The sequence below is a fragment of the Herpailurus yagouaroundi genome, unplaced genomic scaffold (genome assembly GCF_014898765.1).
Source record: "Herpailurus yagouaroundi ecotype Mexico unplaced genomic scaffold, PumYag 188, whole genome shotgun sequence".
In the NCBI taxonomy this organism is placed as follows: domain Eukaryota; kingdom Metazoa; phylum Chordata; class Mammalia; order Carnivora; family Felidae; genus Herpailurus; species Herpailurus yagouaroundi.
Window position 1 is genome coordinate 20,538,848 of NW_024412419.1, and position 12,949 is coordinate 20,551,796.

The 12,949-nt window shown below is 44.3% G+C and overlaps 1 protein-coding gene across 15 annotated transcripts in view; it reads right to left on the minus strand.

Annotated features, from left to right (window-relative positions):
• DTNB (dystrobrevin beta) overlaps window positions 1–12,949 on the minus strand; it is a 215,950-nt gene that overhangs the window by 21,934 nt on the left and 181,067 nt on the right. For 12 of the 15 annotated variants that reach the window (XR_005797200.1, XR_005797199.1, XR_005797198.1 and 9 more), the window contains one exon: window positions 10,389–10,409. The exons of the other annotated variants lie outside the window; for them this stretch is intronic. Coding sequence is in view for 9 of the 12 variants with exons in the window: in XM_040496236.1 (XP_040352170.1) it covers window positions 10,389–10,409 (21 nt within the window). In the remaining 3 variants the exon portion in view is untranslated. The remainder of the gene's footprint in view (window positions 1–10,388; window positions 10,410–12,949) is intronic. 15 annotated transcript variants of the gene reach the window in all.

Here is a 12,949-nt window from a genome sequence, read left to right on the forward strand (position 1 = left end):
AACCGACCGAGCCACACAGGCGCCCCTGAAGAATGGACTTGGGGCAGATTTTTCTCCCTTCAAGAAAAGGTAAAACAAACCCCACATACTATATCGATCTGGTGTTGGGTGGCTCTGCTCGGAAAGTGCAGCCATCACATCAAATGTGCAGCTGAAAGGAGAGAGACAGGAGACCGCGCTGCCCGTCCTGTGTGCCTAACAGGACAACAGTTGAGACCGCTAGCAGTTAGCACCAGGGATGGGAGCAAGCAGACAGCAGAGAACGAGGTGGAGGAGACGAGAGAGACAAGCGCATGGCAGTGATTCCCTCCGGGGTGAATTAGAAACAGAGAAAGAGCACGCCAGGAGACCTTCCTATCTGAGCAAAGGTGCTGTGTGACTTAAGTGCTGTGTAGCTTTTCAAGGTAAACTTTGCGTCTAAACACCAGAGAGAAGAGCTGACGAGTTTTACGATGTCTCTCTTTTCTTTCCACCACAGATACCATGAATGTACATTTACGTACTGTGTAGGTCTGTTGGAAGGATAGGATGGGGCCACCAAAAAGTGTGCCAGCAGTCCCTCTGCAGAGGGCTGGCACCCGTTTGTTCCCACATCACTTCAGGAAACTCAGGGCTGACACACAGCCTGTCACTCACTGTTCACTGTGGTGGCTCATGGGGTAAGTTGCTATAAGACAGGAAACAGCTCCCATGGGACTGCTGGATGTTTATGGTCTCGGTACTGGCAGTGGGTAGATTCTGTCCCTGTTCAAGTCCAATTACACTGCAGAAGACAAAGCTTACCTCAAGGCTTCGAGGGGTGGGAGGCAAGTTGTCTAGCTATCTTTCTTAGTAGGAGGAGGAAAGCATACTAAGCTCCAGGGACAAAGAACAACCTACTACAACTCACCATAAACCCAAAGATCAAAAGAAGTTGAAATTTAAACTTTCAGATAGGGAAGCTCATAAATTGTAAGACTAGATTACCCTCTTTCTGTTTGTTTCTCCTAGTCTGTCCGACTCTATTTGAGAATGGTATTCCTTTAGTTCTCATTGTAGGATTTCAAAGCCAGTTCTCGGTGAAATGATCAGGGACCTCACTGAAGGGAAAATCCCTATAAAATGAATACAAAACACTCAGCTTGCATATTAGAAACAAAAAGAGAATAAACTGCCAGGAGAGCATGGTCCTTATTCAGACAGCTCAATCGGTGATCAGGCAAGAAGCCAGAACCTATCAGGGATATTTTAAACTCCAATGAGTCAAATTTAAAGGCTACTTATAGGTATGCAAAACTCATATGGTGAGGTATGGCACCCTTATTCAACAGCACCATTCTTTGCTGAGTCCCTGCTGTGCACAATGCAGCAGTTAGAGTCCAGGCTTTGCAGTTAGGGAGACCTAGTTTGGATGTCAGCTTTACCATTTATTAGCAGCATGCACCTGGGTAACTTACTTAACCTCTCTGCATCTCAGTTTCTTCATATGCAAAATGGAGATAATATCTTTACAGGCTGGTGTGGATGAACATAAAATGCTTCACACACCAGCTCAATAGAGGACCACCTGCCATTATTCTACTTTGAAAGGTGCTGGGGGTCACAAAGGGGCAAAGTGTCCACTGTTAGCAGGCTCACGGTCCCCTGGGGTTGTTAGGCATGTATGCAATTAGCATACAAAGGAGAGTGAAATCCATGCCTTAGTGGAGGCACAAAGGAAAAGCACAGAATCGAGAGAATGTAACTCTGAGCTTCTGGAACAGGGTAAGGTTTCACAGAAGAGGTGGCATCTGAGAGTATCTTGAGGGCTATAATTTCAATAGGCAGAAAAGGCTCGGGAAGGGCAATCCAGGTGAGGAAAGGGCATGAACACAGGCAGCTGGCCTGGGAGGGGAGGCTGCCTGCGGGGGGTAAGGAGCAGTGTGGGGGGGCTAGCATATAGGGAGCACATAGACATGTGGTAGGAAAGAGCAGTGTGGCCTACCATCATCCGAGCCTTAAATAAATAGTCACCTAGTTTATTTACTAGGCCGGAGATGGCAAACGGCAGCCTATGGCCATATCCAGCTCACCACCTGTTTTTTACAGTCCATGAGCTAAGAATGGTTTTCACATTTTGAAATGGTTGCATTTTAAATGGTTATATAAGTACCTACATAATATCTCTGATTTGGTTTACAAAGCATAAAATATTTACAGTCTAACCCTTTAAAAAAATTTTTTTTGTTTTTAATTTTAAGTAGGCTCGATGCCCAGTGTGGGGCCTGAATTTAAGACCCCAAGATCAAGAGCCACATGTTCTACCCACTGAGTCAGCCAGGCACCCCATACTGTCTAACCCTTTAATAAAATGCCTACTGACCCCTGCTGGGGGCAGCGGCACAGGGAGCTAGGGGAAGGTTCCAGAGGAGAGAATGGCGTGGCCAGTGCCATGCATTTAGGACTCTGGCTCTGGAGCAACGTGAAGGAGGGACTGAGGAGGAAGAGATAGGGCACAAGGAGCCCTTATGCGGAGGTTCTTCCAACAGACCAGGTGACAGATGATGGAGGCTGGAATGAAGAAAGGTGGTAGGAACTGGAAGGAGAGAGACACAAGCAGGCTTTTGGAGAAAAACTTGCCTGGACCTTGACAAGTGCGTGGATGAGCAGAAACCTGAGACAGTGTGCAGACAGGGAGCTGACAGGAAATATGGCCAGAGGACTGATTTGCGGGGAAGGTGCCTGGGAATCGTTCACCATCCAGTCCACATGTAAACCTCAGAATCAGGGATTCTGAGAATGCCTCGGCGGCTCAGGCTGTATCGCAGAGCAAGGTTCTCTGAGCTCAGGGTAGTGCTTCTCAGCTGGGGGTAATTTCACCTGCTAGGGCTTGGGGAGGGGGCTATCACTAGAATCTATCAGGTAGAGGTCAAGGGTCCTGCTAAACACCCTACAATGCACAAATCAGCACCCCCAGACTCCCCAGAGTTATGTGGCCCAGAGTTCCACAGTGCTGAGGATGAGAAACCTGGCTGAAGGTGAGTCAGAATCTTCTTTTCCCAGGTGGCAGGCTGCTGTGAAAGGAAGGGCAGGTCACCAGTAGCCTTGGGTTAGGTTAGGATCTTCAAGGGGCCCAAGAATAAACTCTTGTATCTTCTGCACATTTGGAAGATGTCCTGTGGGGGGGGGGGGGGGGGCGGGCGGCTATAGGCATCAGAGTCTCCTAGATTGTCTCTTGGTTTCCTCAGGTCTGAGCTGGTTAAATATGGCAGTTGAAATTGGAAATGTGAAAGCAATGAATAAACAGTGAATGTTACATATATATTTAAGTTAATAAGAATACAAAATAATAAAAGTATTGAAGGATTTACGGTTAGCCAGCTGGTAGAGCTGTGGTGAGTTGGTGTGGTTTCTTATTAAAGGCACCACATTAGCTACAGTTAACCGTCTCTCTCTTTGCCTCTAATTTCATAAAACAAGCTTCTACTTTTTCTTTCTTCTTTTCTTCTCTTTCTCTTCCTCCTTTTCTCTCCCTCCTCCCTTCCTCCCTCCTCTTTCTTTTAAAGCGTCGGGGCATCCATACGGTAATGCCAAATGACAGTAATTCTACTTGCCAGACTATGATTGGCAGCAAATGGAGAAGAGTGCAAAAAAGTCTAGTGTACCTTTTATAACATGCTTCTTGTAGCTGAAACTAAGCAGATGTTCATTTCAGTTAAGGACTCTAGGAGAGAAGGCTCCCTACTGTTGCGTTATTGTTAATATGGAACATCAGAACCAGCCCGAGGTCAGCTATAAGACCCAAGAGATTGGTGCAGGATCAGGCTTTGATGAAATGCCTACAGATGCTCTCCAAGCGAAGGATCATAGATCCAATCCCACACCAAGAGAGGATGCTGGGGTGAGGTCTACCAGGAAGAGCACTAGGGATTCCTCTCCTCCTGTGGAAGCCTGAGAGATAAACCAAAGGAGGGGGCTTCAGGGAAGCAGCGGATATTTTCTTAGGATGCTTTCTTTTGTCTGGAAAGGAGGAGGTAGAAGGCTAGCATGAAGAAACACCAAGGAAGGAGCTGGGTGTTGAAAGAAAAGCCCAGTGCATTTTAAAGTCACAAAAGGAGACACCAGTCTAATGAACCCACTTGGTTTTCTATAGACCCTTTCTGGCTTTAGCCTTTCCCCAACATACTGGCTGGTACAGGTGACGAAAGCATCAAAGGACTGTGAAGCTGAAGTTTGCAGATGAGGAAACAGGTTTGTAAAGTCTATGGACATGTTTAGACAGAAAAGTGGTTTTGATGAGAAGGACCTTTGAATCACAAGAGCAATCCATTCATATGTAATTCAATAAGGAGGATTGAAGATTTAATTCCCTCTCCTTCTTTGGGCTGAAACCAAAGAAGGGTGGCGGCTGGACAAAACAAAGCCTATTTTTCAGAGCTATCTACACTACTACTCTACTGAAAATTTTCTTTCCAGGGTTGCTGGTAACTTCCTGATTGGCAAATCCAAGGGCTTCCTTATCCTATTGTCTTATTAGTTTTCTCCTTCTTGAAAGCTTCTGAGCTTTCACCAAGAACCCACAATCCTACCCCTCCCACCTCCTCTTTCTTCTTTTTCTCTACTATGGTTTTTCCCTAAGCCTCATGTTTATGGTTTCAACCCTAATTTTATGTTGAAGACTTCCAAATCGACAATGCTAGCCATGTTTTCCCACTGAAGTTCCAGCTGCATATCCCCAAATATATGGTAGATCAGGCAAAAAGCCCGAGTGCCTGCCTAATCTTCAGAACTCAGTATGTTCAAAAACAGGTCAAAGTCCCCTCCCTAACCCAGATCATCTCCTCTTCTTACTTCTTCAGTCAGTGTTCCCATCATTTTCCTAGATCCTCAGGCTCAGAACCTAAAAAAGTCACCTTTCACTCATTCTTTTCTGCTGATGCTTTGCTGAGACTCAGACTGTAGTATTCTGGGTGAGACAGTGTGTCCCAGGAATTCAATGTTGTTCCAGTGGAAGGACAATTTCTCCAGCTTGGTGTGTAGAGAATTTCCCTGGAGACTTTGGAAGATAGTTTTCATATGTTGCATGCATTCTGTCCAAGAGAGGGAAAGACAGAAATGTAGTGCAGGAGGGAAATAGAAAAGCAGGGAAGGAAACCTCTCAGTTTGTCCTTGACGAGGGTGATGAAAAATACTGCGGAGACTCAAAGCAATTTCCCCCTATATCCTCACACTGTAAACTCCTTGTAGGTATTCAAGGAGTTCTGGGGGAGTGAAATACAAATCTTATTTTTAATACCGTAACAATATTTTCTCCTTTGGGGAAAAAACTGAATGAAAAACAAAGCAACAAACTACCAGGTTCCTATAGTGAGTACAGGAGCCGGGACTGGTGAATGAGCACACTTCACAGACTCACAAGGCAATCTACGTGCAGTTAGCACATGGGGTCATCTAGACAGACTAGGACTGGAACCCAGGCTGAAGGTCTATGGCAGAGTCACATAGTACATCACACTGATCTTTGTTTACCAAAAGACATCTGTGGAGTTCACAAAGTTAGAGGGATAGCAGTGGTGCCTATAGCTCAGGATACCACTGACCTGGCATGTGTTTCTGTATTTAAGGCCATGATGCCAATGATGAAATAATGTTCATATTATTTGAGGGTGGTATTTTTGTAGGATTTCTCTTGTTATCCTCCAAAACGCCAAGTTCACTGTCTCGAACATATGTAGTAAGACACTGCTGAATAAATAAGTGAATGGCAATTCTTTGCCTCAGGGTAGAAGTAGATTCAGCCTTCTATTTTAGAGTATGGTGGGGTCAGAGAGTCCAGAAGATTTAGAGGCATGTGAATTTGAATCACTTCCCAATGAGACTGTATCTAGAGGTTAAGTGAAGCAAGAGGAGAAGTGGTCCATGAGCACATCAAGGGGTTCACCAATAATCTCTTTAATGGACAAAGGAGGCTTTTATTTGTTGTTGTATAGGGTTTTTAAAAAGTACTTTTTCTTAAATTTACAAAGTTAATATTCATGAAGTTTGTTAGAACCCTCATGGGTCAACCGTGGCTAAATAAATATTGAGCACCCTTCCTCTGAGGTATATTTGGGGCAGCCAGATCAGAGACGCAGGCTTTTAAGAAACAGCTCACACCATGCTTTCTTTGGTGTAGTTGTAGTGGGTTATTCATCTGATTCTGGAAATCAGAAAGGGCATGTGGCAAGATCCCACTTGATATTCCAACTTACTGAAGTAAAAGGAAAGGTTCCAAGCGTGTCAATGCTCTCTTAGTGGAATCCCCAAGAGTCCTCTAATTACACAATTTTCAGAGTCCCATCTATCTAACCCTCTGGACCATTACCATACTACTAATTTGGATCAAGGCAACCCCATGGGAGCCCTCTATTCTTATATCTTACTATCTAAAGTTAGAGTCTTTAAGCCTGATGTTGATCTGTATATAAAAAGTAGTGATGTCTAATAGGAGAATTCAGAGAAATGTTCCAGGCAACATCTTTCATGAGTAAACCGTACCTCTTGCCTTGGATAGCTCATTTTATTTGGTGTTAGCAATCCAGCAGTACAATTTTATGGTGTGTTGAGTCACTGGGAAAAATGGAACACTGAGATGTAACTAGCATGAATTTAGACATCTGAAATCCCTCCAGACTAGGACCGGAGTAGCCCACAGCTCAAGTGCACCAATGGCAGTAAATACCATCACCAGCATTACTCGTCAGGCTGTTGTTACCTTAGTGAGTTCCTCTGTAACATGCTGGTGAATCCCCTAACCAGGCTGCAGGCACCAGGTTTTTACTAAGCAATTATCAAAATACTTTCAAGTGATACAAATAACTACATATACCCCACATTTTATAGATTATATGTATTTAAAAAAAAAGAGAGGATTATTTTATTCTACATACTCAATATCTGTTCTTTAGACAGAAATGGTAATAGCATTAATCATAATTAATGGTGACCCTGAAATTCCTTTTTCTGATTCCTTTTTATAAAGGGCGTTTCTGAACCATGATTTAGTCTTCTGAATGGGTAGGGAACAGGAGTACCTTGAGCAAAGTCACTGCTCTAAGTACTCGAAGCAGTTATGTGCCTTATAATCAATAAACTTACAAATTCATACCACTTTTAGTTCGAAATCTTGTGAATTTCGTTAATAGTAGTTTTCATTCAGCAACTATTTATTGAGTATCTGTTCTGTGGCAGGCACTAGCTAGCGACTGGGGATGGCAGTAGTGAAAAAGGCAGACAAAGTCCTTTAATTACAGTCTGATGATTATCACGGGCCTGATTAACCCTGACTCAGTTGATACAATCTAATTCCTGAGCCTGTTAAACTGTAGGGTATATTGTGGGTTGAAGAGTCACTCAGTGAAGTCTTATCTGAAATAGCCAGGCAGTTCTTCCCTTAATTATAACTCTTGGATCTGAGAAAAGAGAAGGGAAGGAGGGAGGGAGGGAGAGAGGAAAGGCAGAAGAATTATCAGCTGAGGTGCTGATGCCACTCAAAGCCCTGGAGAAGTGGCTGAAGGCTGAAAGTGGACCCACAGCACCAAAGCTGTTAAGTCACAGTCATTACCTATTCCTCTCAAATCCCCCCAAAGAGGAAAGAAGCAAGAAGACGACTACATGAAAAGTTCTCTATAATGGATTTATAGAGCCAATTTTGGGAAGCGTGTCTAGTAAATTCTTCATTGTAGGAGTCTCTCACAACTATTTTATCACCCATATAGGTAACACATTATGATGGGGGAAGAAATTAAACTATACCAGCCAGAACCCAGGAAGGAAGAAAAAGTTACAACTTAGCTCTGTGCTAAATACCTTTTTGTATCTCACTCACTAAGGAGACAGACTAAAACAGAAGCACTAGTTCTAAAGCTTTATGTGTCTACTTGTTTAAAATGTTGAATTATATAAAGCTATTGAGCTTTCAAATTTGAGCCTCAGCACTGAGCCTTGGGTGGGTCCAGTTTAACCTGTGATGTAAACAGAGGATATTTAAACCTATATCCACAGAGCAGTATGTCTTACCTATATCATGAGGAAAAAACAATTTGTACCAATTTGTGCCATGGACGGTCCTAAGAGAGTACGAAGACAAGGTCATGAACTCAGGACCACGGCCATGGAGAACTTCTAAGACATACACACAAGTGGTTCATTAGGGGCAAGCTTCAGCAGTCTGGGTCTAGCCTCTTACTTTGCCGACTTCAAGGGCATGATGATCTCACACAGACTCAAAGGTCACTGAAGCGAACAGGTTATTTAAGTCCCTGTCTGCTCAAGGTCAGCTTTAAAGCAACCTGAGAAATAACATACCAGCAGTGGCAATTTCTCGTTCTTGGATTACATGGCAATCCATAATGTTTTTTAAGAATGAAATGTCTATTGGAAGCTCTACTGCTATCATTAAAATAGATACTCATAAAGCCCGCCCTCTTCGGAAAGAGAGTTCTCAGGTAAGGTGTAGGGTTCTTCATTCTGAGCCGGCACATTCCCAGAGGGAGGAGATGCTAGTCTGGGCAGATTGTTGGAGTAAGTTCCCAGCAAGTGGTTTTAGCTGCAACGTGCATCTTTGGGGTATAGAGGAGAGAAGAGAAGGAGGGGGACAGTGGCTGTCGGCAGCTACAGGTGAGGTGATGCCCTGGAGCACCACGAAGGAGAGGAGACTGTCAAGGAAACAGCGGGGGAACGGAGAAGGAAGGAGAGATGTTCTCTTTCCTTCCCTCAACACAAGCGCACCCATCCTCCTATTTGTGGTCGGCGTTACCAGCATCCGCGTCGCTGTGGCTTCTAAGCAAACTGGAGGATTATACGTCTATGCCCCCCTTGAAGTTAAGTGTGGTCATATGACTTGCTTTGGGCAATGAAATGGAGGGAAAGAGAAGTAGGAGTGTCACTTCCTGGGAGAAACATTTAATGACTGGGCTTGACTTTCCATGCTGTCTTCTCCTGCTTTGCCCATATGAACGCACCTACTGAGGAAGTGCCATAAGATCAAAGCAATAAACTACGTGTCAATGAGGAAAAAAACAAACAAACAAACAAACAAAGCAAAAACAACACTAAACAAACTTTTGTTACAGTAAAGCCACTGAGATTTCGGGGTTGATCACCTATCTTAATCCCATAATCTATCTGCTTTCCTTCTGACAGTCTGTCTCTCCCTTGCTCCTTTCTTGCCTCTTCCCCCATTTGATCTTTTCCTTCCTTTCTTTTCCTCTTCACTCTGTTATTTCATTGCCCTCCTAACTGAAAGTAATAAATATACTGTTGGGTATTCCTATTCTTTTTTTTCTAAATATTTATTTATTTTTGAGAGAGAGAGAGGGAGTAAGGGGAGTAGGGGCGGGGCGGGGGGGGGGGGGGGAACAGAGAATCCAAAGCAGGCTCTGCAGTGACAGCAGTGAGCCCGATGCAGGGCTCGAACTCACTAACTGTGAGATCATGACCTTAGCCGAAGTCAGACGCTTAACTGACTGAGCCACACAGGCGCCCCTGTATATTCCTATTCTTAATCTAAAACATGGATCACTTTGTTTTTTGAAAAAGAAACAAGTAAATTTTTTGAATTAAACATTCATATTTCTCTCTTTTAAAATTAAAGCCCTGAGGTAAGTTAAAAATCAGCTTTAGCTTGTATAAAAAAATGTATGCTTTGAAAACCTTACTATGTTATACAAACATATGGTGTTACTATTGTGGATAGGCCCTCAATTGATTTTCTTGTGTGGGTTAAGGGCTGTCCGGAAAAATAAAAACAAACATAAACCTTCCCTAAACACCATGCAACAGGCATGCAGCTCAAAAACCAGAGCTCCCCCTGGAGCAGACTCTGAACAGGAAATCACTTAGGGCATAACCAGTCACTTAGCTTTCATTGGTAACTTTGTTAAGAAGGCTCCTGGGGCTGGAGCATCCAGAAGCCTGTTCGAGACTAAAGGACATTTGAAGTCATCAGAAAAACTATACATTTCCATGCACAATCATTCATGATGTAGTATTTAGACCTGAGGTCACTCCCACAACCCGGAAAGTTGTTTCAAGCAATTAAAGTCACTCTAGACATAAAGCAGCAGCGAATGCAAAAGCAGGGAAATGCAATCGTAGCCTGGCTAATCATGCATAGTTAAATAAACACAACAGATGTGTACTTTAACAAAAATTCAACGAGCTCTGGTTTCAAGTAAGAACATGCTCTGCTAATGAGGTAAACATGACGTGGACTTTCAGGCCGTTTTACACGACTATGGAGCGAACGGCTGAGGGTTTTACACATAACCAATTCTGCAGAGGTGAACTTGTGCAGGGAGGAGACGAGAAACAATGTAACAGTTCTCTGAGGAAAAGAAGAACATGCAAAAGGAGCAAGAATCAGGTGGAGAATTCCCAAGTTCACTTACTGCCTGCTTTTGCTCTTCCTCCTAGAGGTGTTGAAGATGGAAAAAAAGGCAGAGGGAAAAAGGAGAGAGGTTAATGGCCATCACCACAAAACATATGGAAGAAATGATGGAAGAATCAGGCAAACCAGGCTAGGTGCACGGGTTCAGAGACCAAAGGCCCAGACAGTCATCAGGCACCATCAGCTGCACAGAGCGAATGGCAGGCCTCCGTCCCACCCAGTTCATTCAGGGCTAGCCTCTAGAACTGGGAAACCATCTAATCCAACTTCCTCATTTATGGACAGAAAAGGCCTAGAGAGCCTGACTCGCCCGAGCTCACATCGCTGTTTAGGGTAGACTGAAAGAAATAGCTCAACTAGGACCCAGAAGCCCAATAATCAATCTCCCCATTCCTAATATTCCTATGTGTTAGCTACCTTCCTCTAGGCCAATGGTTCGCAAAGCAGCAGCACCTGGAAACTCGTCAGAGATGCAAAGTTTGGGCGCCTGCCAAGACTACCTGAATCCAAACTCTTGGGGTGGGTGGGGCACAGCAACGTGTTTCAGAGCCTTTCAGCTGATTCTGATGCCTGCTGGTTTGAGAGCCACTGCCCTAAAAACTTCCCCCAAACTAGCAATTTCACCTGACCAGACTCTCTTCCTTAGTCCCCTCCTCTCCACTTGCTTTGGGGCTGCTTTTTTGTGGTTTTGTCCCAAGGATGCGCTTACATCCCATCCCCATTCCTCCAACAAACTGGAAGCTGCTTCAGGGCCCTGAGAGGCTTTTCAAAAAGAACTCTCGACCTCGCTTTTCCACTAATTCAACACAGGTTCATTTAGTACTTCTTATGCATAAGGCCCTGGAAACCTGAAGATAAGATGTGGTCTCTGTCTTTTAGAGCCTCACAGTGACGGCGGGCAGAGTGAGTACTTGCCAACTCTCAGCTATCACAATGCACCACTGGGCGCCGCGGGAAGAAGCACAGCAAAGACCAGAGAAACACTTCTGAGTCTGTGTCTCCGTGGTCCTTTGCTCTTCAGCTACTCTGTCTTTTAGTGGGCCTTTTTGCTTCTTCTTTCTCTGCCTCATCATGAGTAACTGTGGTCAGGGAGCCTCTGCTCTTTGCCCAGGGTGTGCAAATCTAAAAGCTGCTGCGATGGTTCTATTTAAATCGGATCCAGCCGTGCAGGCAGTCTTTACTGAACATGTGTGTAGGAAGTCTTAGGGACGGACGGGTGCTTCTGCTTTTACAGGGTCTGCAGATCTGGGGCCAATGGTAAGAATGGTTTCAGAAAATCCAACCAGTTACAAAAAGGAGAGAGGAAGTAAAAAAAATTGGAAAAAAATAATTTTATTCCTGCAAGGAAGAGACATGGACTAGAAATTAAACAGGCACCAAGAACTCTCTTCCGGAGACTCCAACTGAGCACAAGAAGATGTTCTTCATAATCAGAGCCAGCTGCTAGATGCCTGACCAAACCTATACTCACAGGAGCCCAGGCAAAGAGGGCCCTGAGCGTTAGCTCAGTAAGCCTTAAGAAGTTAGCATCTTAGGGTGCCTGGCTCAGTTGGTAAAGCATGCAACTCCTGATCTTGAGGTCGTGAGTTCGAGCCCCACCTTGGGTGCAGGGATTACTTTAAAAAAATAAAAAAAAGAAAAAGAAGTTAGCATCTTTCAGTTTTTACATCTGGCACGTGGCTCTGGTCAGAAGGGCTTAGAATTCCGTAGCTGGGAAGAGCTTTCCCTTCCTAGCCAGGCTTCCCTGTAAGGCAGAATACTTTTCTCCATTCACTCGGCAGGGCAAAGAGCCATAGGAAGAGTTATTAAACCATTTAAAATGTGTGTTTATTGCTGGCACTAAGTGTTGAAATGGACACTGAGATGGTGGGGGAGGGATGAGGCAATCCTGACAGGCTGAAATTGCAGCTGAGGTCAGAAGACAAGGACAAAAGTTCTCAGGACTGTTTCTAAGACACCTCCCTATTTTTACTGTTTTCTCCAGGCAAGGTAACAGTGCTTTGGCTCAACAGAATAGGGAAATTTCAGGAAGCAATGTTTCCCGTTTGCACATTTGGGAACTCTGCTATGGATAGTTTGTCCCAGGACATGACATCATGATAATCTGCAGGAGACACATGTCAGGTTAGGACGGGAATGGTGGACAGGGCAGCCTTTTCAGGAGGGAGGGGCCTCTGCTGTGCACTGGGGTTGGCAGAGGGTGGGCTTTGACAACGTGTTACTGAGGATGGTGTTTTACAATTTAAACTCACAGAAGTTACTCAGATAAAGCCTTGAAGGCTCTGTCAACACACTTAACAGGTCAGATACGAGGTCTTAGATATAAGGTTTTTGTTTTCAGTCAGTCAGTCGTGTCAGTATACACTGACTGATGGCAACTGGCACAGGAGCCAAGGTTGATTTAAAGGGAATAATAATACTTTAACCACAAATCCAAAAGTGCTTATGTCACCTAAAAACATGTGAGACTTTTCCACATGGGGGATGTCTGGCTAGGTGGCCAAAGTAACACCGAAGCTACTGCAGTTATCTACATGATAATTTATATTTTAAACCTCATTT